Genomic DNA, 27,376 nt, shown 5'->3' on the forward strand with positions numbered 1-27,376 from the left:
AAGGTATTTCATTTAAATATGAACGTTATCGGCCTTCGAGAAAATTCTTGGATATTCTGATTGAAACCCATGTGATATCCAGCCATATTGAATCACGACGGAAAAAAGTTTATTAGAACTTTAGGTTGTACGTCGGAGAAGAGCCTCGAAAACGCCCAGTACGGCTCGCCAAATACATTTCGTCTGACTTTTTGTGTCCTCTACACTGTGGGGCGAATTGTGAATGTCGAGCGTTTAAATTAAACGAGCCGTAGAGAATAATAGCCTAAACACATGATCGGATTTGGTACGGCCGGACCTTCAATCGATCCGGTGGACGCCTCGCACCAATTGGTACGGCGTCGTACTCAGAATTTTTTATGAAAATAAGGGACGAGACGATCATGTCCTGTCCATTACAATGCAATGCCAGTCAGGATTCTTGAAAAACCCAAAAATTCTGAGCGGCACTACAATTGCGCTCGTCACCTTGAGACATAAGTCTTATTTGACCAGTAATTTCACTGTCAAATGACTATAAAAACGAAATAATAGACAATGCTAAGCTTACACTTAGCTAAGTTTTACGTGAGTAAATTCTGAGCAAAGTTTAGACTTTAGCGTACTTAGGTACGCTCTATAGATCTCAGCTAAATCATTGAGTGCATGTTTATGAATTCGAGCATTCAACACTATTAAATCGCCCCCCTGAAGAGCAGGCCGAGTCTACAATTTACTCGTACTGACTCGTACGTAGGTGGGACGTGATACTGTACAGGTCGCAGATACATCAAGCTCTCGAAAGACGAATTCCATACGTAAACATAAAATTCTCTCAATCCAACGAAAACGATTGATTTACGTTCATTACGCTGGCCACGTGTGCTTCTATATCTTAACAGTGCACATACCTCATGATACATTACATACATGTAATTTTTTTTATGGAATAGGAGTACAAACGAGGGTACGGGTCACCTGGTGTTTAGTGATCACCGCCGCCCACATTTTCTTGCAACACCAGAGGAATCACAGGAGCGTTGCCGGCCTTTAAGGAAGGTGTACGCGCTTTTTTTGAAGGTACCTATGTCGTATCGTTGTAGTGCGTGGAAGAAAGCTCCTTGAAAACCGCACTGTGGAGGACCGCCAAACATCCAGGTGGTAACATCCACATAGAGTAAGTTATATAGATAAAATGTGTAAACAAAATTTGTGAATGATGCGGAACTCCAACCCCTGACCTAATTAATCCCAGAAGGGTATTCACTTTCAAAAAAAATAACAAATTGCTTAGTGTAAGTTTCTTCCACTAAAAACGAAACTAATGCTTGCGCTGGAACGAATATTATTTTAGAAGTGAAAACTTCTTTAGAGACGTTTTGCATTTTTCTTGGGAAGGGTATGAATGTTAAACTCGCGTCAGGACACGTGACCTGATGGAAAATTCGTAAGACGTCGTTAAAATTATTGTAATAGTTCTAAAGTGTTAATTTTTGTGAAATTTTAATTTATTTTTGTACCATAGAATATGCAAATAAATAACACTCAATAAATGAATATTGTATTTAACCTAAATTTTTAAATTATTCCCTAACCATTAGAAAATATTCAATGCACAACGTTAATGTTCAAGTTTTTACTCGAATGCAACCTGTTATTTTTTATTTTCATTCTATATACATATAAATAATTAGTTGTCAATTTGTGTTATCAACTAGAAAACTAACAGATGCAACATATAAAACACGACATAGGCTGTTATATCCGCTAGGGTGTGTACACAGCATAACAAAAATTGAGATTTAAGTATAGAAACACAGAACCTAATCATAGGCAAGAAAGATACATGTATGGTATGTATATAAAAAATATATACAAATAAAATCCCAAAGGATTACTAAGAATCGTTTTTTATTATATACTAGCTGACCCGACAGACGTTGTTCTGTATTTTTATATATGTTGGCCGATTCTCAGACCTACCCAATACACACACAAAATTTCAAACATTTGTTTAGCAGTTTCAGAGGAGTTTGGTAACAAACACCGGGACACGAAAGTTATAATTGTGTATAATTTCCTCGGTAAAATTTGCTCTGTAAGATCTAACTGCGAACAATAAGGTGTTGTGTTTACGTAGGAGGTAATTATTTAATCATTCACACTACTTAATAGGAGCTTGTATTAACAATACAAACACTCTGGGTGTTTAATCTTAGATCATTTTTATGTCTAGATAGACTGTGACAGCTGTGAAAACGTCGAAAAAATTTGAGTTTAGAATTAGCCTCAATTTAGTTTGAGCAATGCACGCACACTTACACAAAGTGTCGTACAAATCGGGAGTGTAAGATACGTCTTATTACGCACTTGGCTTGTCACGCACACTACACTAATAAACCTGGCCTGTTTTCATCGGTTGTCTAGCAGCAAGAGGCTCTATCTAGACGCATAAACAACTACAGGGCAAGCTTTTTAATTTTGTTAGAGTACAATGTAAGAAATTATATTATATTTCAATACATAGTTTAAAAAAAAATTAAAAACACGCTAGAAGCACAAAATTCCCTTTGGTGCTCGGCCTTATCGACAATAGATTAAAATTATATAAATTAACAAAAATATTTTTTATTTGCAAATGGAAAAATAGAATAATTTTATCAAATTAATGTATTGTCATCAGTCCTCGATAAATCTACACAGTTTGAACGAAATCTAGCCCTTTTAAGTGGGTCAAAATCGCGCTCAAATGAATCGATTACAAACAAACATACATACAGGTGAAGCTAATAAAAAGCGTGTAAAAAAATCCAAGTATTTCCGTGGGCTCGGAACGTCACGTCATGACTACCGTTAAATTGGAACAAATAACGAAACATTAACCGGCCGATCTAGGCGCGAATGACCAGCTTCGCTTATACGCTCATTGAACATTATAACATTGCCAACCATATTGCAATGGTATGCGCCTGCGCACAATTAACTCGCCAACAGGTATTTACTGACTGGTTCGCCTTCACATGTCGAAAGAAGTACTACCCAATTCTTACGAGTACCTATCACTATTTAATATTTATTACTACTACCGTATCGGTTAAATAAACTTGAACACAATAATCGAATTCATTTTCAAATTCACTCCCACTGCGTATACCTATCGAGCATTAGTGATGCTGAACACCTGAGGCCATAACGTGTATTTGCAACAAACACTTCACGGCCACTGCATGCAATATGCATTAGGGAATTAAGCTTTGTCATCTGTCGGACATTATTTTTCTTCTACTATTATTGATAATATTTTTTATGACAATAAGGGACGAGACGAGCAGGAGGTTCAGCTGGTGGTAATTGATACGCCCTACCCATTACAATGCAGTGCCGCTCAGGGTTCTTGAAAAACCCAAAAATTCTGATCGGCACTACAACTGCGCTCGTCACCATGAGACATAAGATGTTAAGTCTCATTTGCCCAGAAATTTCACAAGCAATAATATAATCATGTAACTTCATCGTCTTTACTGACCAAACGTACAATATCTCGTTTAAAATTCCAAAAGTACAGAACTCTTTTTTTATTGACACGTCCACCCATTCCAAGATATCATCCACCCAGCCATAGCTCACTCTTCCTGCTAGTCTGCCCCTCAACCACGCGCACAACTTTTATAAACATCCTCTGATCACAAACATGGGCAGAACATTACAATTTCATCATATTATTATGTCAAATATTATATCAAAATATAAGATAAGAAAGAAATCTTTACTAGAAGCAAACACATTTACCATTAATTATAGTCAATCAGCTGATAGCGCGACCTCACTATCTGACCGTAAGCAAGAGATGACAAAGTACAATGTCCGAATGAATACTTATTGTTAAATAACGTTTACTTAATGTTAGTTATTAATTTCGTGAAACTAGATACTGATACCATCCAATGCATACAATTAAAACAAGACTTAATATTTCCAAGTCAATGATTGATAAGAGATATACAAATTATTTAAGTTTTCTTTAGTGTTAATTCCGCCAATATTTGTTTTTAAAACAATTCGACACGTGTTTCGCCTCTACACGAGGCATCCTCAGGACGTGTTGTCTCGCCAAAATCTGGCAAGAGACCTCTTGCTTAAATCATTTGTATAATTATGGATTTCCGCAAAGTAACGCCTAATTCAATATTTTTTTTTTGATAAGAGTTAGTTATTATTAATAAGTTTTGTACTTCAATCGTGACTTTATTAATTACTATAAAAAGTATAAATAATATATATAAAAGTATATCTTAATATATATAAATTAAGTGACACGTTGTTTGTCCGCGATGGACTTCTACACTAATGAAAGGATTTTAATGGGGATTACTTCGTGGAGTGCAGTTTGGTCCAACTTGAGAGATAGGATAGTTTTTATTTCGATTTGGAACCCATTTCAACAATTTCATTATAACAAGAGGGAGCATTTTTTTTTACTATATTAGCTGTCGAGTCAGCTAATATAGTATAATAATAAATAACATAACTAACTCATGACTTAAAGTTAAGTACATGTTAAATACATTCTGTCAAATACGGATTGGGAATGGATGTGTTTTTGTTTTGATAGATCGGCACAACTGTTTGTCATTTTGGCGCGGGGTTTGAGTTGCATCTGTCATTTAGATTAGAATTTAGAACAAATACATCGCTGTTTCTAGTTAGATCATATATCATCATAATGGACAACCTTAATGGACCTTAAATTTTGCATCGCCACTGAATAAATTTTATACAAGGCTTATGGTGAATCGACTTTATCAAAAAAAAAGTTCTTATGAGTGGTTAAGTAGTTCAGAAGCGGTCGAGTATTAGTAGACTAATAGAATTTAACACCGCAAAAGTAAAGGAATTATTGACTGAAAATCCTCATTCAAGTTTGAGAGGGAAAACCGCTGATATTTCTGTCTAACAAGTCGATCACTATCATTTTAAATAATCACTTGGGATGTAACATGTTGCCGCTCAGCTAGTCTCAAAAGACCAGAATATTCTCCAATAACTCAAAATCACTATAGTAGGCCAATCTATAATAAAGCCCTTTCGTCTTATAGAGTTACTGTTGCGGAACTATCACGTATATATTCCCTTTAAAAAGTCATATTCATTCTGACGCACCACGTTTAAATCGCCACATGCGAACTCTTTTATAGGATGCCATGCATCTACGGACTCTCAAAATATATTCTTCTAAACTGTGACCCATACTTTTCTAAATAAGATGTATGAAATACTCGTTGCGTCGTATAGGCATTATCGGGACTGCCTACCGTACGAATTTAGTATCTAGCGTAAGGAAATTTTGAATGAGTCGGTGTTCAATAGAAGTTTGGAAGTTTTTATAGAATAACGGAACCAAATTATACTTAGTCAACTTTATTATTTAATATTTTATTTTAATTATATAGGTATTGAGTAACTGTATTTATTTATTTAATACTTTCATAAAGTAGGCAATGCCTAAAGGCATATATGGAATGCACGCCCCTGAAGGCCCATTTCAGTTTCTTTAGTGTGACCCTCGTATAGTATAGTGTTGTAGTCATAATATGTCGATAAATAAATAACCATTAAGAATGTAAATCATACGTAGAATGGCACACAGCAGTAATGTAAGTGACGGCCGACCGATACGATGGCGTTAAAATTGCTATCTGCGATGTCTGTTGGAGCGGAGCCAGTTTGTCCAAAAGATCTTTACAAAGATATATGAGGACGTGGATCCTTTGTGTGGCCATTTCAATACTTCTGATAAAAATGTTCATGGCAATTACATGGCTTGCGTGAAGTAATATAACAGAAATAACTATATAGAATATAATCTCTAGTTACGGATACATCGCTGTCACCGTTTAATGACAATATCTATCTATCCATAGTTATGTCCAATATAGTTATAGCTCAATGCTTTATGTCGATAGGTTATTGAAATGTAAGTAAGCGTAAAAGGATAGATTTGTCTACCTCTACCTCTAGTAAGTTAAAGTAAGGATAGATAGGTTATTGAAAACGGCCGTAAATGCTCATATGAGTGACAGTTCTAGGTATGCAAATTGGAAACAGTCGCTGAATTGCGCCAGACCACAAGCTTAATAAACACTATTAATACGTAAAGAAAATGGGCGGTTAAATAAATCACGATAAACACTTACAAGTTGCAACACCGCTCGTGTTATAACTAGTTGCTCGACTCGCGAAATCATGCTTTAATGTGTAGACGATTTGCGACGAGAACTTGCTGAATTATATCCGACCGCTTAATCTAACTCAAAAGTAAGATCTACGAGCTTACTCATTACAACAGATACCACTCGTTTTCAACAATCTCTCGACAGTGATGATGCATGCTGAGAGTAAGCTCCGGTACGGATCTTCAGCAGTAAACGAAATAAATATATCTAGTTGTATAACTTATTGTTAGTGCATTGTGCATATATACTACCGATGTTGATTATGAGTTAGTATTTGGCGCGATCGATATAGAAAAATCCTATGAATACAACCAATTATATTACATATTATTTATAGACTACAGCAAGGCTTTCGACTCTTTATGTCACAATAAGATATGGGATGCCCTAACTAAAAGAACAAGGTATCGAAAGCAAGTACATAAGAATACTGAGGAAGATATACAAGAAAAGTACAGCATGCATACAGTTAGAAAAGAAAGGTGAACCATTTAGCATACAAAAGGGTGTGCGACAGGGCGACTGGCTTTCCCCACAACTTTTCTAGGCAGTTCTTGAAATGATATTTAGAATACACATTTGAGATTTGCAGATGACATAGTTCCCTTGCAAAAACCCCACACGAAAAGACTACCTGGATTTTATATAAGTTAGATATAAGAAAATGTATTCTTTTTAGTCGAATAAAAGGCTTTATTATTAATTGTACACAATATTATGTCACCCCCACGCCAAGTTGACTCCGTTCAATGACGCTGTTTAATTTCGTAATAACATAAGCCGAACAGACAATAATTAAACTTTTTCTAGAACCTGCCTGTCACGTATTATCTGTTTGACTTGGAAGAGTAATGTTTACTTATTTTATTTATTATTTTAAATACACTGGGAGCCTACACAATTTATTTGTGTTAAAAGACACGAAGAGATACCTTAAAGAAATGAATATAATGTCAGAAATCTGGTTTAAGACAGTTATTCTTTCAGAAAGGAATTTCCGCTTAAATGGAACTTACATGCTATTGTTATAAAAAGTGGTTTTGCATCTTAGAGCGTACAGTAAATACATAGAAATTAAAATGTAGTTGAAATAGGTAAGTCATATATAGTAAAATAAACACAAAAGTGCGTGTGATAAATTTTCAACGTCAGAAAAAGTCCCTCGACATATCAATGGTTTCCAACGAGACGCTACCATGACACTACACAGCTCTAGACTGCATACTGCTGTAAACAGTACACTGCTGTAGACTGAATACGGCGAAAGCACAAAGAGCCGCTTCTCATATTTTAAGCTAACGCAGAGTAATGTTGCTAATTGTAAGCCGTAGACAGACAGAGTAAAGGTGTCTACTTAGTATGATGTTATTGAAGTGGAAAGTTCTTTAGCCGCGTTGGACACTTTTTGGTAGGGGAAAATCTTATAGGTTCGCGTCACCGACATGCCCATGACGGTCGCACGCGATAAATACATATAAAAAAAGTAGTTAAACACTTTTAGGATGGGTGAAATCACGTGACATTAGTGATGTGTATATCAAGTGAAATTGATTATATTTATTGAACAGTTCAATGTGTACATATAATTAAATAGTGTGCATTGCAGTGAAATAATGTTCTTGTTTGATTAATATATTATTAAAATCAGTTTCAACTGCCATTTTTTTTTTAATAAGTACTAGGTAAAGGAAATAGCGTTGTTATATCTCGTGAGGGAGTAGTATATTCTTTGGTTATTATATTGGTTATGGTTTAATATCATAGGCGTAATTCGCAATTTGCGCAATGTGAAAGTTTGTATATCTGGATGTATGTTTGTACCTCTTTAACGCAAAAACTACTGAATGGATTGTGATGAAACTTATAATATAATACTAAATACTATAATATAATATCTTACGTATAAATATAATCGTGCCAATAGCTGTTTTAAATTCGCGACAGATGGTAAATAAAATAGAATTGGGGGCTCTAGAAAAAAAACATATTCTCAAAGTGGGCGGTGAGCAAAATAAGGTGGAGAAACTATGGCCTAGATGAATAAAGTGATTTTGATTTGATTTTAATTACACATCGACTATCTACAATAGTAGTTTAGTCATGTTGTCATACTATATAGGATGGATCAAAGTCGATTACCCAGGCGTACAATCGACGGTCAAATCGAGAATTTAAAAAAGGGTCGGCAAGGCTACCAGGTTACCAGAAGCTTGTGCTAGGTGAGGTTAGGTTCACTAGAGACTGATGTTTAAATATTATTTTGACCGTTTTCGTCCATGTCAATTAGGAACCATCCATAAATTACGTCACACGAATTTAATGATATTTTACCCCTCCCCCGTACTTGTCACAGTTGGTCACATTTGTGATAACCCCCCCCCTACCTAGTGTGATATCACAAATTTAACAATTTTACATTTAAAAATATCACACGTCCCCTTATCACGACCTCTTCCCCCCTAAACGTGTGACGTAACGGCTCTAACGGAAAAGCTGTTTCGAATTAAATAGTATAAGAACCACCGAGTTAACCCAGCCCTTCAGTCTGTACCTTTACAGCTCATTGAAAATGCTGGGGCTGTATATGCGAAACGTGATAAGAGGTCCGTTAACATATCATAAACTGGTCTAACTCATAGTATCGTATTGAATATCATAATATAATAACATATGGTATATTACAAGCACAGAGTATTAGCGTTTATTACAACTTACAAACCATAAACTATAAAGCAGGGGTCAGCAAGTAGTTTATGATGGAGTCCGGGCAGTGTGAAAAAAGTGCTACCTATTGCAACGACCTGCATAGCCGAGTGGTTAGCGATCCTACCTACTAAGCTAGAGGTCCCGGGTTCGAATCCCGGTAGGTGCAAGCATTTATATGATGAACATGGATGTTTTAATGTATTAATATATGTTTAAGTAAGTATATTGTATTAAACATGCGACCAAACTTGCAACCCATAACACAGGCTATATTTGCTTAATTTGGGGCAAGATAATTTGTGTAAAAAAGTGTGTGTGTGTCAATACCTATTAATTGTCAATCATCAATCAAGGAAACCATTAGGCCTAAAATTTGTGTTAGAAACTCTGCAGCGACGGTCTTGAGACAGTTTTTTATAGTTTCGAGAAGAACAGCAAATTCGAAGATATTGGCGGTCCCAGGTTCGACCTTGCTAAAAAGTATTCCACTATTTGATCAACATTCCTTCCAACACAACAAAAAATACAAAAGTGGGATAGCCTTAAAGCATTCTTTGTACTTTTGGATGGTAGACATTTTATTATTTTATAGATCGCTGAAGTCTTGTTCTAGGTGACATTAAAAAATTTATGTTTCTAGGGATTGGACACATGTTATAGGCCAGTGGTTACTGATCCTTACTACTGAGCTAGGAATCGCTGTTGCAAACGTTTGTATGATGATATGAATACTAGTTTCACTAATCATGGTTATTATATGTATTTTACTATTTTTACGTATATAAATATATATATATATATATATAAGGTCAACTGATATAATTATCTGGCACCCATACTAGAGGCTAGTTTGGCTTGACAACCGTTTTACCTATTAACTATTTATCTCGAATTTGTATCACTTTAGATATACGAGACTTCTATTACAAAAGGAACATTGACTGTTCGAGATATGACGCGCGCTCGTTAATCAAATACTTTATGATGTAAAGCACCCGCACCACTCCCGTACTAGATAACGACTATAATTATTTATATCAAATCTAAATACATCTTTACAAGTACATCCCACGTAGTTAAGTGGGATAGATATTTACTAGAAAAATATAAGGATATTAAGCGAAATTACCGTCGGATCATTGACAAAAATTACAGTCAAAATGCAAGGCTTGGAGTCAGTTTAAAATTAAAAGTTATTACGTACCGGATAAAACTGGTTTGTATCTATTTTATCGCTCGGAGTGTAAACATTATGGGAGTTCTTTTATAACCCTCAGTAACTGCTTAGTTACACAAAAGTGGAAATAAGACAAGTGTATCAACAACCAAACGGTAGAGCTCCTACACTTGTTTTGTTTTGTTTCATTTACTTAGTTACACCAACAACACATCATTATACAATTATAATTTTAGTAAGTACATAAGGGGTACTACAATTACCCTTTACACTCAATTACACGCAATCAAACAAATAACTTTTATAAAACGGTGAAAGCCAGAAATGTATACGGTGAGAGAACTACAGCATACTTAGTACCCCGCCTACTTAATACAATCAATCCTGAAATAAGAAACAAGATAAATACAAAAAATATTAAAACTAAATTAAAGTTATTCTTTTTAAACAACCTGTATATTGGTCATAACTTTATGTCTTGAGTTGCCTTTCGTTGTCGAAGCCATGATTAGTGCGTAGCGTGATGTGCTATCCGCAATTGAGCACTTAACTATTCGTTATAAAGTTGAGTATTGCTTACTAATTAATATATCTAAACAGACGGTCATTCAAAAATTCAATACATTGCGGTGGCAGGCCATGCGCCTCACCCGTGCTACAATAAGTACTGTTGTTGTACCTACATTAATTTTTTCGTTTGTATTGTACCTATATTATTAAATTGTGTATTTATAAGTTAATATTAATATTTATTGTAATTGTAATCGATAATAGTATTTCTTCTAACATGCCGGACAAACCTCTGTGGTTTTTGGCCTGTTATATAATAATAAATTGTAATTATATTATTCATAATAAAATAAAAAAAATAAAAATAGACATTTCTTTACAGGTGAAACAGCATTTACAATTACCTAGTGTGGTTAAACAAATAATAAAAAAAAACGGATTATTTAAGAAAAACTTTAAATAATGAACTTAATAAACCAAAAACCGTAACATTTGGTTAAAAGTATAACATTAATGATTATAACTATTTATGTATGTTTAAGTAAGTATATTGTATTAAATATATCGTTGTCTTGGAACCCATAACACAGGCTATATATGCCTAATTTGGGGCAAGATAATTTGTGTAAAAAGTGTGTCAGTATTATATTATTTTAATAAAATTTCTGACTAGGTGCACTACCAAACTTTTGTTGTGCCCCAAGTAAAATGGACAAACACAGATAATATTACTTAAATAAATATTTATAACTTTATACCAAGTTTATTTGTAAGGCCGTAACTGGTTAAAAAATCGATTTCCAAAACTTGGTTCTATGGCCTTGAATGACATATATAAGGTAGACGTATTAAGAGAGTGGATGCGTCCCGCGGCTTAATATATCACTGGAGTACTTTCAACGAAACACTCAATTGATTCTGTTCGGGCCCAAATGCTACATAAACTGTTTGCCCGATTATAATATCAATATCATCCCTAAGGTAGATAGAGTATGCCCGGTCGGCTAGTGATCCTAAAGAATCATTGAGAGCAAAATTCAAAGAAATTAATATCTGGACTGTTTATTCTCAATATATTCATGATAATGTAATGTATGTTCATAGGCACATAAGTGAATTTGCTAGAAACTGTCATAACCATAATGTTAACACCAGGAACAGACATAAAATTATAATGCCTACTAATCGGCTAAGTCGATTTAGTAAATCTTTTTTGGGGTGATGTTATGCTTTTACAAAACAAAAGTATTACGTTATTCAAAAGAATTGTTAAAAAACGTTTGTGTGGTAAAGGTTACTATAACATAATTGACTTTCTTAATGATACCACAGATTGGGAACAGAGTGACCGCCCTCTGGCTATTAAATAATAAGTTTAATTGCACAATATTACTTTGTAAACATATTTTTTCGATGAAAAAAAAGCCCGCTGAGTTTGTTGCGCCCGTTCTTCTCAGGTCTGAGGCATTCATTTTGGAATGGGTGGTACTTTTTGACTTACAATAAGTGATGTCACATCCTACTTTGAATAAAAATATTTGAATTTGAAAACATGCGGCAAAACGTTATTTCATGGTACACGTGATCGACAGAATGCTTGGTTTTATTTTGGTCTGAGAACATTGCCATGTTATGTGGCAATGCAAGCGGCGTTGGGCACGGTGCCATTCGGTGACGGTTTACTGTTTGTAGTTTTTAATTAGAGTACGCTTTAATATGCAATTATTTTATTTTTAACCTGTACGATATATGAATTGATATCAATTAAGCCTTCTAAGTTTTATTCCTTAGACACTTGGCCGTTATTTAAAAAAATAGTTGAGATATCTTCATTAGATTTAAATGTTTTGAGAAACAACGATTCTTATAAGCACTACGTACTCAGACATGTGTAAGCCGCGAGTGTCAGCTAGTTTATAATATAAAGAACTAAACCTTGGTTTTGGTGTCTGTTAGACATTTTACTATAAGTTAAAACAGAGTAAAAAGCTCTTTTTACATAAATTAAATTTATATTGAAAATCAAATATTTTATTTATATTATAAGAAACGGTTAGATCCGAATCAGGATTCAGGATGAACTCAGGATATTTCATTGAACCCAAACTTCTGTGCGGCATCACAATTGCGCTCGTCACATTGAAACATAAGATTATTATAATATTGACACACTTTCTACACAAATTATCTTGCCCTAAATAGGAATATATAGCCTGTGTTGAACAGACAACGATATATTTAATACAATATACTTATTTAAACATACATTAATACATATAAACATCCATGACTCGGAAACAATCATCCATATTCATCATATAAATGCTTGCACCTTGCACTAGAGGTACCGGGATTCGAACCCGGGACCTCCAGCTTAGTAGCTAGGATCGCTAACCACTCGGCTATACAGGTCGTCAACATCTTAGTGCCACTGTCCCAGTAGTGTTACTAGCTTCGACGCCCTTTCAACCAAAATACATTAATATGCTTGTACAATATTGCTTCACGGTAGAGAAAGCCACCACTAGTCGGCCTCCTGTTCAAAGAGGCCTCCATTTCACTGGTGCGGTTTTTTATGGTAGAAGAAAAAGAAGAGACGAGCGTACGGGTCACCTGATGTTAAGAGTGATTACAGCCGCCCACATTCTCTTGCAACACCAGAGGAATCACAGAAGCGTTGCCAATCTTTTAGAAAAGCATACGCGCGTTTTTTTAAGGTTCCCACTTCGTATCGTCTTGGAAAATCAGCACATTAAACAGCTTGGTTGTGTACGTGGAAGAAAGTTTGTTTTATAAACATATTTTGCTTTCCTAGGTCGTAGGTACCTATTATGTATACTGCATTCATTTTATACGAGGCGAGGACATACAGAATATCATTCATTGTAATCGATTGAATCTATTTGTAGTCAGAGCAAACGAGCGGTCGGCGTCATTATTTGTAATACCGGTAATAAGAAATGTTGACGAAGAGAACGAACGTTCAATTATTGAAACAACAACTTTGTTCAAGTCTTCGATAAATACCTAAATGAATTTTACTTTACGTTTCAAACGCGCAAAACAACTAAGTCATTAATAGTCTCAACAAGAGCCGCGTTAGCAGCATTAAATTAATTTGAAACTTTACCGAAGCCCGAACAACAACGGAGGCAGCCATTAAAATGGGCCGGGAATCTGGCTCCAATAAACAAGTTAGGTACGAGGTTAATGAGATGAATGTTCTATTGTCATATAAAACGATAGTATTACGGTACCATTTGTATACCCTCGGGTAGTGCAGTATTGCGTTTGTACCAATACATTTCCTACAATGTTTCGTCGTTAGGCAGTAACTAGTATAAAACTTAATCTTTACTATTATACGGATGGAAGACTTGGAAGATCACAAAGACTATCTTACACAACGTTCAGGTCTTTTTAATTTTCTATGGATAGGTTGCACGGTGAAGAAAGTTCCTTGAAAACCGCACTGTAAAGGACGCTAAACATCCAGATCGTGGGTAAGATTTGTGACGAGTCGTGCGAGGGGGGAATTTGGCGGCAGGAATCACGTCAAACAGCTCTTCGGAAGACTCCCCGTGATAAATGTGGTAGAAGACACACAATGAAGCGACGTCTCTACGTAATGCCAAGTGATCCAGGTGTTCACAGAGCCCTGGATCCACGACAATTCGAGCAGCTCTGCGTTGCACGCGATCAAATAGTTTTAGCTGATACTGGGATGCGCCAGATCCGCGATACTTTTACCTGCGCCTTTGGAGACATCCAACATATAATTGGTATGCAGAAAAAATAGTATAGGAAATAGCACACAGCTTTAAGGAACTCCAGCGTGCACGGGCTTCGGTTACGAACAATACCCGTCAGCAACAACCTGCATTTGTGCGCAAAGAGGAAGCTGGTGGTCAACTAGCATAAACTTTTGGGAAGATCAAACGATGAAAGTTTTGCGCTTTGCGCCATAAACGATCAAAGGATCGAGTTGGATGCAGAGCGCCTAAAATATCGGGTTCTCTTTTGCCGTATGTGCCAGGATGTCAAAATTATTATTTATTTCAGAACTTTGATCCTTGCATTAATATTTGCACACAGAAATGTTCTGTGAATATTTGTTACGATAGCAGCAATGTCAAATCTACGCTCTGTCATAAGTTCAACTGTCTATCTATTGCGGTTGATGAGATACAGCCTTAACGTGATACTGGCAAATCTGTGGTGTGTCTTCCACAGAAGCCACAGTAGGAAGAATAGAATAGAGATAGCCTGCTGACTAGTTTTTCTGTTCTGTGCTGCTGACAGATAGTAGTCTTAGTGGTAGGGTTCTCATTTGCTGATCTTTGTTTATGGAATCCTAAAAAGTAAAACTGTAAGTAAAATGTTTTATGTCAGCTCAAAGCTCAAGCTTAATATTATAACTTTAGGCAGTTACAATAATAGCTGACTGTTACTAACTGTGCTCTCTTAACCGTTTTCTCGGAACCGCAGCTATCCGCAAACAAAACAACGTACCTGCGCGAACCAAGCAGGTAGCTGTCCGAACAAAATAATTACAAAGGCATCCATATTATTTTTCACGATCGTATATTTAACTTGCTATTATTATGCGTTCGCTTGACGTGTTGACCTTGAGCGTATGCCGTGCCTTGTTCATCCCTTCCTCGCAATTTAACTTTCTACTTCCAAGCGGACTCGGGTAATAATTTCGTGATGATCGAAGCGATCAGCGGTGTAGATATTGCAACAATAAATTCTTACTCAGATTGTCCTTAACTGCACAATATTCACCTTGAATCTTGTGTTTCCGGTTTGGATTTAATTTTGTTTATTGATTGATTCTACAACTGAGTACCTACCTACTCATGAGATGTCTCTCTTTTTAACTCAAATTAAATATTTTCTACACTTGCGTTGTAGTATTTTGGGCCATAATAGATAGTCAAAAAAGCAAATAAACTCCTAAATCATAGATTTTCATGAAAATAAGGGACGAGACGAGCAGGGCGTTCAGCTGATGGTAATTGATACGCCCTGCCTATTACAATGCAGAGCCGCTCAGGATTCTTAAAAATCCCCAAACATTCTGAGCGGCACTATAACTGCGCTCGTCACCTTGAGACATATGATGTTAGGTCTCATTTGCCCAGTTATTTCACTAGCTACGGCGCCCTTCAGACCGAAACACAGTAATGCTTACACATTACTGCTTCACGGCAGAAATAGGCGCCGCTGTGGTACCCTTAATCTAGCCGGCATCCTGTGCTAAAGAGCCTCCCACTGATAATATAAAACGGCTACAAAAAGTGGAACTCAAACAATACTTCCACCTTGTATTTTCCTCTATAGAAACCTACAATATCAGCAAATAGCAATATTGTTTATTTAAGGAATAAATTCAACCTGAATGTATTAAGACTTGGAAACAAAAAACCTATATCAAACTGGTTAACGTTAAGTACATATATAGAGAACATTATATTCGGTTCGGTTCTACCTTTAGCTACTGTAGATTTCCTCGTAGTAAACAGTATTTCTACCTATCTTCATCGTCAAGTCGTTTAACGGAGTACTAACAATTTTAGTCTCAGATAATTTATACGTCTAGATAGACTGTGACAGCTATGAACACGAACTCGGAAAAAAATAGCGGCGAACTGTTAGCTTCTATTCTCAGCAAAGCACGCACACAACGCACATTCGAGGCTCTATCTAGACGTATAATTTATCTAATATTTTAGTGATATTAACAATGCCGTTCTATACATAGATATTAACTCGCCGCTTGACCGCCCGATGCGAACGGTTTGGTAGGTAACCTTGTAGTGTCGCGGAATTGACTGGTTAATAAGGGTTAATAAAACACTCATTTGATGGAACTCCGAACGTTATAGATAGATAGGCGTCCATGGATCTCAACTTTTATATTTAAAACACACAGCTAAGAAAAAGTATTTTATTTTATGAAAACATAAACTTATGATGCCTACTACTCGGCTAAGTCGAGTAAGTAAGTCTGTTGTGAGGCGATGTATATGTTTTTACAACAAGATCTCAGAAAATGTTCAAAACAAAAGCATTACGTTATTCAAAAGAATTGTTAAAAAACGTTTGTGTGGTAAAGGTTACTATAACATAAATGACTTTCTTAATGATACCACAGATTGGGAATGGAGTGACCGCCCTCAGGCTATTAAATAATAAATTTAATTGTACAATATTACTTTGTAAACATATTTATTTGATGAAAAAAAAAGCCCGCTGAGTTTGTTGCGCCCATTCTTCTCAGGTCTGAGGCATTCATTTTGGAATGGATGGTAGTTTTTTGACTTTCAATAAGTGATGTCACATCCTATTTTGAAAAAAAAATAATTGAATTTGAATGATATTGTTATATAAAGGTCGATGGAAATTCAATCTATTATTCTTGTAATTGATTCAGTGCCGATCACGATTCTTGACAGACCCAAAAATTCTGAGTGGCACTACAACTGCGCTCATCACCTTGAGACACAATACAATTTATTTATATCTCTGAATAAATACACAATTTAAATTACTATAGTAACCTCTACCCAGTCTTAATTTAGGTACAAATAAAACTTACTGACATCAATAAATGTTGCTTACAATAATCCGCTAGATATTAAGTGGCACTATTTGTCCATAATATGACAATGACAGGCAACAAATTTTATCTGAGTTGTCACATCATATAATAACCTAAAGTGTTGTTTAAAACTATACAACACATCTCACTGCGCCCTTCTGTCTATGAATTAAATATTGAATATTCCATCAGCACTCACACCATTCAGTCCTAATCACAAATTTATTCCTGCACCTACTATAGAAACTTTACTTTTATCAGCAAAGTAACAGATTTTAAAAGTATGAGGCTCAATAAAATAGATTATTTCTTATGTTACTGACATGAACTGAGATGTTCAGTAACAAAAGCTAGTATAGCAGATTTTTTAATTATTTTCTGTTATGTAAATTTGCATAATTACAAATAACATATGAAAATGGTTAGAAATATAATATATATTAATAGGTTAGATATAAACTGTTCAAATTTCTTAATAAAAATGTATTTTATAGGCATTTTATGTCCAAATTAATAGTACATACTCTAGTATTAATATTGTTTGTTACCATTAGAGTGCATGTACTATTTTGTAAGAGTAATGAATAATTGTTGCAGAAAAATAATTCATTTAAATAAAATATAGAAATTAAACTACAAGAATTGTTGTATTGATAATTCAAAAATTATTAAAAATGTAGTATGGTACTTGGAATCATATTCTACATTATTATAATTTGATCCAACAGTTTTCATGAAATAAAAGGTGTATTTTATGTAACTTAAATTATAACAAATTAATTGGAATAACTAAATAACATTTTTCTGTGAGTCATCACTTCATGGTACCCACTGAAATGCCAAATGAACAAGCCTATCCATTAAATCATGACTGTGTGCCACCATTTATCGAGTATTGGAGTTATATGCTATGATATGTGAGCACTCTGCAATTAAACTCCAAATTTGGACCATTTTGCAAACACCTTGACCTACACTCAGCCAAACCCAGAACCTTCATGGGATGTTCACAGACTCCATAAAGCAACATAGTATTTTTTGAGTTTTTTACTTGTTGGTTCGGCCACTCCTTATTTTTATCATAAACTAGTTAGAGAGTCCATTTAATTTGTGTTTTTTTGCCCCCTTGGCATACATAAATCAAACATTTCTAGTACTCAGAATCTATTTGAATAACAAAATACACCTATATGCTTAAAACTCTATGTTGAATGTCAAGTGCAAGCGCTGAATAGACAGACAGACACAATATTGTTCCTTTTGATCAGCATGCTAAATTAATTCTTTGAATGACTGTCAACATTACAATGAAATAATTACAAACAATTTAACAAAAAACCCAAGACAAGACTAAACTCATTTTCCCATTCCCGAGGTTTTATTAATATGGAAGAAAGCTTGTCTGATTCATGCATTATGTTACTTCAATAAATTATTATTCCATTTCTACCAAAGGTGCATGGGTATGGAGAAGTAAATATTTTTTTATTTAAAACTTTTTTACCTGAGTACAAATTTTATGGGTATTGAATGAGACATCACACTCGGAAGTATATCACTTGTTCGGGTAAGAGTCTATTCAAGTTCAGTACGGAGTATCAGGAGAACATTCTTGCCTAGGGTTACAGTTTAGTAATTTGAAATGTACGGACAAACAGCCTGAGATTTTGATAAAAGCCTTTTTAGTTGATCTCATTTAGATTTCGTTTCTTGTAAAGATTAACTACTAATATGATATTAGTTAATATGTAGTTTTATTACTACATTCTATCTAAAAAAATCCGGACAAGAGTTTTAAAAGTACCGGACATGTCGGGATTAATATGGATGGATGGTAACTGTACTCCCACCCATTATTTTATATAATGCTATGCTTCATAATATAATGCTATGCTTATGCACATGTTATTTATTGAAGTGAAAAATTCTGTTGGCTCATTACAATTTTGAAAATTTGTTGCTGCAGTAGAGCATTTTCTGCACAATTATAACCTGAATTATTAGGAGAAAAATGTCAATAAATTCATGTACTAGCTGTTATATTTTCTTTAGTGTCATGTATGTTCCTGTGATAATCATAATTAGAATATTAATGATGGCTGAGATGAAATTAGATGAATCATGAGACGGGACATTATTGGGAACCCATACCACTCACCCTGATAAAGGACCATCAAATGGTCCGAAACTAGTTGGCACCACATAACATATGCATGGTTACTATTAAATGTAATGATTGTCCGAATAATACACAACTTGGGAACGAAGTGATGACTCGAAGGCTATTTTACTAGTAAATTTCTATTAAAAAAGGGGACAGCTGAATTGCTACCTCCTTGCACTTATTCTTCTCAGGTCGGAGTCAGATACATATTAAAATAAAAATATGTACATATATGAATATGTAACTGCTAATGTCAGTAGAATATTATCAGCATTACGTATTCCAGTCGACTAGCAATGACAATAATTAAAAATCCAAACAACATAATATGTACTTTATACTTTCCTATTTTCTATACAGTCTGTTTTTTAAAAGGATTAGTGATTACTAGAAATAAAAAAGTCACTGTAAAATATTTATAACAGAGAAATATGAATGATTTAGTTTCAATAATGTCTTTCAAAAAACATGGAAGACAAAATTACAACAAAAAAACCTTTTTGTACAAGATTAGATTGTATTTTACAAGGGTGCTCTTATTGTTTTCGTTACCCATGCATATTTCGAGCTCGAGACTTGCGAGGGGCGACGCCGACAGGTCTAAAAATAATACAGCCGACCTAACTAAACCATAGATATTTCGTTATAATACAGCCTCAACGTGTGGCGGCATAAATTTCTGATCAAAAACGTTTCACATTGTCATCCTCATTATTATGTTACGCACTGATAATTACTACAATATTATGTCCGTGAAGATGGGTACATAATTTTAATGATCTATTCTTCTCTGTCTTACATGAACCTTCAAAGAAAGGAACAACATCAATAGATTCATTCACAGTTCAATGTCACAATGGATTTTAAAAAGTAGGTAGGTACCTTCCTCTTATTAAGGATTTAGGAATAAAAATAATAGGTAACGTTGAAGCTATATTACCAAATCTGGTTTTCGGTTTAGGAATACCTTAAAATGTTTTGTTTGTCTACTTATAATTTTCAAAATCAGTTATTATTATGTTCCCTTGTAATTATAAATTACTACTAATCGTGTAGTAATATTGTGCCATGAATTGTTGAAAATTATTTAAATAATACAATAGCGACGTAAACAAAACATAATTTTTAATAATTAGGTAGTTATTTAATTTAGATTAACCCTGTGCATAAGTTTATCTTTTTAATGAACAGTTAACGAAAAACAAAGGAATATAGATAATCTCAAAACAAATCAAATACCTAACAACGAATGAGAGCGGCGTCGTATGAGTAACGCCATGCGCCATCATAAATAAAATTATATTATTCAATACAAACAATGTTTAGCTATATAATTTTTGACTGAACGTGCATCTAACTAAAGAACTCATAATGCAAAGGCAATATTTTTAAACAATTTGTTCTTAAAACTTAACTTTTATTAATAGATACTTACAGGATAGTACATCCCCTGCGGCGGCAAAAAAAAGGCCCCTGAACCCCACAGCTTGCCGTTTTTTATAACTTTATCTTTCACAAAATACACTTCACGAACGCCTTGACTAGGCGTTTCAACACACACAAAATATTAAAATAAAATCTACGAAAACATGAGTATTAAAATTGGATTATTGAGGTATAAATACGAAGCAATACCGTTTTATTTTAGGTTAGAAAGATCTAGCGCTAAGAAACGCGCTATAGTACTGAGAGCGTTTGACGCCGATATGCAACAACGATACGATGAACGAACTACGAAGCACACGAGTCGCGAACCCACTCAATGCAAAGTGCAAACAGCCGTCTGAGCAAAAGAGACAGAAAATAGAAGTCGACTACATCGCTTTCGTTTGATATCCGATTCCAGATCGGTTGAAGATAGATACATAATATTATATTGTACATCCCTCCATAACTATGTTATTGTTGACTATAACAGAGCACAGAGATTTTAAAATTGAGTTAGGTACATATTACATTAATTAATGAGTACACGTTTAAATCGATTAGAATATGTATGTATAGCAGACCCCAATAACATTAATATGACAATGGAATACTTAAATGATTGAACAAAAGATTCATCAAAATCAGTATAAGTATCATTTTAGTGTGTATTTATATTCATTTTAGCTACCTAGTACCTACCAACAATTATAAACGTATTACCATTGATTATTGTAATCAAAGCTTATTACTCTCATTAATTGTTGTTAAGTATCAATAATCATTGCGGATTAAACTTATGACAAGTCTAAATACAAACTGTATTTTTTAACCGGTAGGTATAATATTATGAGCAAATTAGATAATTCTAATTATAATAATTATAACAGGTATCATAAATAAAATAATAGAGCATTGATATAAGTTGTAACTTATACCAACCTGATAGTAAAATGAAAAGTAATCGCAATTGCTAAATGAAAATTGTAGCTCCTCGTCTCTTTCTAACAATCGAGGGAGATTCGGATCAATGAAGGGTCCCCGCCTCCCGGGATAATGCACAGTCTCTCGACTCTCTGCTCTCAGTGCCAAGATTCAAATTTTCAACTCAAACTCTGAGCAGCTATTGGCTAGTATTTCGTTTAATAACACCTTAATAATTATATTCTAATTAATATCCACCAATTTTGTAGGATTTTTATAATTTAAATACTTTTATTATATGGCGCATTTGTTCTCGTATAGTTTTTGATCCATTTGCTAGGTAGCTTTAAAGTTATTTTATTGATGGTTAATGTCCAAGTGAATCATGTAATAGGTATGTTAATTGTAGAATTACTATCTACTATAAAAAATCGTTGGCTTAAATCAGTGAGGTAGGTAACCTCAGAGTGCCTGCTTTTACCAATACTTCAGGCCGGGCCAAATTCTAGCGCTCTACAAAGCGCAGGTCGGAGTATTGCTGTCATCTCTGGTCTGGCGCATCCCAGCGTCAGCTCGAACCATTTGACCGCGTGCAACGCAGAGCTGTTCGAATTGTCGGAGATCCAGTGCTCTGTGAACGGCTTGATCACCTTGAGTTGCGTAGAGACGTCGCTTCATTGTGTGTCTTGTACCACATCTATTCCAGAGAGTGTTCCGAAGAGCTGTTTGGCCTGATTCCTACCGCCGAATACCAATGTCGAAAAATGCGGTACTTATACAGAATGATCTTGGACAATTCGAGCAGCTCTGCATTGCGCGCGGTCCAATGTTTCGATCTGATACAAGGTATACCAAACCAAAAATGACAGCCTAATACCTACTCAATATTATGATGCCGGACCTGCTTCTTGTTCATCATTATATTGAGATTAAAATCTGGGGCGGCTAGAAGTTTTGCCTTGTACTGATAATCGACACCGATACCGGAGAGGCAGTAAAGGTACATCAATGTAGGTACCTACTTAGCTTCTGAAAATCCATTAATTGTTTGATTCCTTTAAATGCGCATTTTGAAGAGGCGCAAATTGTAGGGAACATAGCTTATAAGTCCAGACCATTCTGTTTCTTAATTCCTACGTTTTACAGATCCGACATTGTACTACTTGTACTATTACCAAAGAGTATATATACCTAATAATACAAGTACTTACCTACATTACTACATTACATATTCTTTGATTGGACATAAACATCCTGCCTTGTCTTCAGCATAGGGGATATAAATATAAATTAAAACAATTTACTCTACTTATCCTACTTTATGATGAAATAAAAATTTGAATTATGAAAGTGTTTAGTGGTTTCACCCTTCAGGCTTCCAACCCTAGACCTAGTTCCAACTCCTTTTAGTAAAAGACGATAAACTTAAGTAAAAGTACTCTTTAATTATAATATTGACAAACTTACACAAATTATCTTGCCCCATACTAAGCACTGTAAGTACCTATTATGGCCTATGGGTACAAGACAACGATATATTTATTATTTAATACATTATACTTACCGAAACATACATAAATACAAATAAACATCTATGACTCGGAAACAAACATGTATATTCGTCATATAAATGATTTCATCTACCGAGATTTGAACCCGCGACTTATTTATATTAACAAATAATAATAAAATTTATTTTAATTGGTGTATATCCGCAACTGATGGCACAAAATTTGAATACATACGTAAGTATCCATCCCTACTCTGTACATTCAATCAACGCCACCTATTGTAGATTTTTTATAATGCAGATACTCACCGCAGTGTTATTTTGAACTTAATTAATTTCTTTAACTCTCACTAGATGGCACTTAACATGCAAATACACGGAGGATTTTACGTTGACACGTAATAGGTATAATAAATATAATTATAATTCCAAATAAGTAGGTGCTACGATATATTAATAAATATTAAGATAAATTTATTTTTTGTAGCCCCGTGTGGATCACTGCGGTACTTTGACGTTAGTATTAAGAATGCAATTTGAAAGGATGAAAATACCTATTAACTACTTTCACATTGGTTTTATAAATGCGAATACGAGTTTATTTGTTTAGTACCCACCTTTAGCCGAAAGAAAAAAACAATTAAATGTCAAGCAATACAATAATGTTCGTTTTTTAAATCTTGAATGTCAAAGCTGTGTTTACACTTATTTTAATTATTACAATATGTTTTAAACTTTCACTTTGACTGAAATCTCGTGGCCTAGCCAGTAGTACCTACCTTTTACAAAACGGCAATTTCAAACATCCCGTATAATTAGTAAGGATGACCGCGAATTAATTAACCTATGGAAGGAAAGAGAATCATTTCCTATGTTTTTGGATATATCTCAAGGTGACGAGGGCATTTGTTGGGCCGCTCAGAATTTTTGGGTTCTTCAATAATCCTGAGCGAAACTGTATTGTAATGGGCAGGGCGTACAATTACCACCAGCTGAACGTCCTGCTCGTGTTCTTCCTTTATTTTCAAAAAACAGGTATATTGTCAAAGCCGTGTTATTATAACTTCACTAGTGATATTATAATTAAACGGTAGATTGTTATAGGACTTCATTTCTTATAATTTAACGGCCTGGTTTTAGTGACATTGTAATGTCACGGGTACACTATAGTGATATTTTAAGGATGATATTAGGCCGTCTCTGATTGGTCTGTTTCTTGTATTTATTTTATAGTCATTATTGTTTAGTTTTTATGCTTTAATGTACTTTATACGTACGGGCTCTTATGATCTTAGGCACTCTGAAGGCAATTGAGGTCACTGGTACTGTGTGATTTGACTCGTAACCATCTGAGATTTTTCGGGCATACTCCACTCATATTTCAAAGTACCACCTACCAGTATTCACTCTAATTGCTACACTAATAATTATAGCGTATATAGGTACTGTAAATCCGACTGGACTCGGAGATTTCTTCGAGTGGAAGAAAATATATTTAAGAATTTCGACCAAGTGCTTACTAGCAGGGCTCATACGTCGGATTCAGATTCCACCGACACCGACAGACTAAAACCTCCCCTATGTCGGTAGCTCTATAGTCTATAGCTTTTCCAGCGAAACGGGACGGGCCAAGTCAACCAAAACTTATAGCTCACAACCACGAAGGGACTCAAGTTTTGGATCGGTTTTGTGAAGCGAATAGACATTTATTTAAAAACTGAATGGATTTTGTACCTATGCGTGTATGTTTGTAATAACCCTACATTAAATTATGTTTGTATGTAACTGTAAAATATGTAAGCGTATGTATTTAGTCGTACTTGTATTATACTCATTTAGTGAAAACCCCGCATATACATAAACTAGCTGTTCTGTTCATAACAAAAAAAAATCTTGCGGGTAGAATTTCGTAAAATCCGTTCATAGCTAACCTCTACTCGGTGAAAAGAATATTCCTAGCAAATTTCAATCTTTAGCTCTAATGGTTCCAGAGATATCGTGATGAGTAACTATATACGTGGAAATCTCTTATATATATATAGATATGCTAATGCTGACCCAATCGCTTGGTTGCGATTATTTCCAATACAACAGTTATTAGGCACCTAAATTTTTTTTAAATAAATTATTGTTACAATATCCACGTAACGAGTTATTTATGGTTATTTTTATTTATTTTTTTTATTTAATTCCGTTACATGCGACTTAGTTACTAAACAAAATTGTAGTACTAAATAATTATCACATGCATCTCGTAAGGCATAGCAACAACAGAGGGTCGGAAATTTAAATTTTTTTTTTCTTCTATGTATTCATTAATAGAATAGTAACATTTTTCCAAAAGTAAGTTTTTCAAAGAGCTTATGAATTTTTTAATATTGGTTTCGGCTTTTAAAAGTTCTGGTAACTTATTACTTATAAATTTTAATTGACATTGGGTAGATTTCGGAACTGTGTAATGTTAATTTAGATTAAGTATACAAAAGTTTTTTTATTAAAAATTATTTTTATAGCGAGGTGTGATATGAGTGTTTTCTTACTTAAACTTACATATTTCGAGTATATAGGTGCACGGTAATTTTAGAATATTTGGTTTTTGAAAATGAGGTTTGCAGCTTTCTCTTTGTTTAATATTTGCAAGCACACGACCACATTTTTTCTGTAAAATAATGCGTTTAGTGGCTTTAGGAATATAAGTCTAAAAATATTCGATAATGCAACCTACGAAAAAGCAACTTATTTATCTAAAATATCATACATATAGTTCAAATATTGTTTTTATAACATTTAAACTTTAAATAAAACATTATATTTAAATGTAAGGTTTTTGCTTACCCAAATACATGTATTAATATATTCCCAATCTTGATGCCACTCTATCAGCAACAGATATTTATAATTCATTACTCAAATTATTTATTTTTCACTAATAATTAACTATACTCATTTGAATGAATAAATACTTAGATTATTATTTAAAATTACAACTTATTTGAAACTTGAAATTATTTATATTCGAAATTTGAAAATGTGTGATGAAATGAAAATTGTTATATATTTTCCTCAAGATTTTCTTTTCCCTATATATCGAACAAAGAACAACCCTTTATTTTCTAGCAACATTATTACCCAAGATATAAAACGTATAAAAGTTTATTGAAATCTGAAGTAAAGTTGGAGAATATAGATAATAATATTATTTTATGTATGTTTATATACTTATAGATAGATCTTTATAAATTTTGGTTTGAATATTTAACCATGCGTATTTTTATTACTTATTTTATTTTAATGCATTTGTATTTTTCATTATTTGCAAAGGCTTTCATAACAATCGAAATATAAATATGCGAGAACAAACCAACTACGAATAAAAATTAAATAATCCATATTCAATGAATAATCTATGGAAAATATATCCATTTATGATCGTAAATAAGATCGTTATAGTTACTTAAGAAAAATCTGGCTGTATATAGAAACCCTTATTTTTTTATCTTTATTCATTAATGAATTGCCTTTCTGATACAAAATTTTATCAGACTGTTCCTAGTAATGGCGTAAATTGTTTATTTTAATATTCTTTTTAAAAAATGGATTTTGGTTAAAAATACGGCCTCTTTGCTAATGCTATCAATAAATAAAATATAAACATATGTTACTTTAAGACTAATTAGCATAAGAGAATATAACAGATTAGACGTAACAATAATGTTGCGTTACCATCCTTTGTCTGGTTTTTTAGTCTATGACGTTGAAATAAAAAAAAAATAAAAAGTTTTTTTAAGCATTACGTTACTTCAGTGTTCTGCTGAATATGTACATCTAAGACAAGTCAGTAGAAATTAAAATAAACAAAATTTCATTCAAATTGAAAAGTATAGGTAATATCTTTACTTATAAGTTTAGTCTTATAAGTTTTACCAACGTGTTCAGCGGTTATAGAACCTGCGATACTTTTTGATAATAAAATTATCAAGCCATTCGCATAAAACCCTGTTTCACATTGAAACCTACGTAAAATCATAACTCTTTGATTAGGAATAAGTGACGAAACGAGCAGATGGCCTGCGTGATCTTGAGAAGATGGATCTATCCCTCAACATTGACACAATCATCAAGTAACACGCATCATAAAATC

General features: G+C 34.0%; 1 protein-coding gene across 12 annotated transcripts in view; it reads right to left on the reverse strand.

The window, feature by feature from the left end:
* The window catches only part of LOC126970580 (RNA binding protein fox-1 homolog 1-like), a 103,539-nt gene extending 82,407 nt beyond the window's left edge, over positions 1-21,132 (reverse strand). For all 12 annotated transcript variants that reach the window (XR_007730666.1, XM_050816562.1, XM_050816560.1 and 9 more), the window contains exon 1: positions 20,812-21,132. Coding sequence is in view for 11 of the 12 variants with exons in the window: in XM_050816562.1 (XP_050672519.1) it covers positions 20,812-20,823 (12 nt within the window). In the remaining variant the exon portion in view is untranslated. The remainder of the gene's footprint in view (positions 1-20,811) is intronic.
* Positions 21,133-27,376: the final 6,244 nt, after the last annotated feature.

This window comes from Leptidea sinapis, chromosome 21 (assembly GCF_905404315.1).
Source record: "Leptidea sinapis chromosome 21, ilLepSina1.1, whole genome shotgun sequence".
NCBI classification, from domain to species: Eukaryota; Metazoa; Arthropoda; class Insecta; order Lepidoptera; family Pieridae; genus Leptidea; species Leptidea sinapis.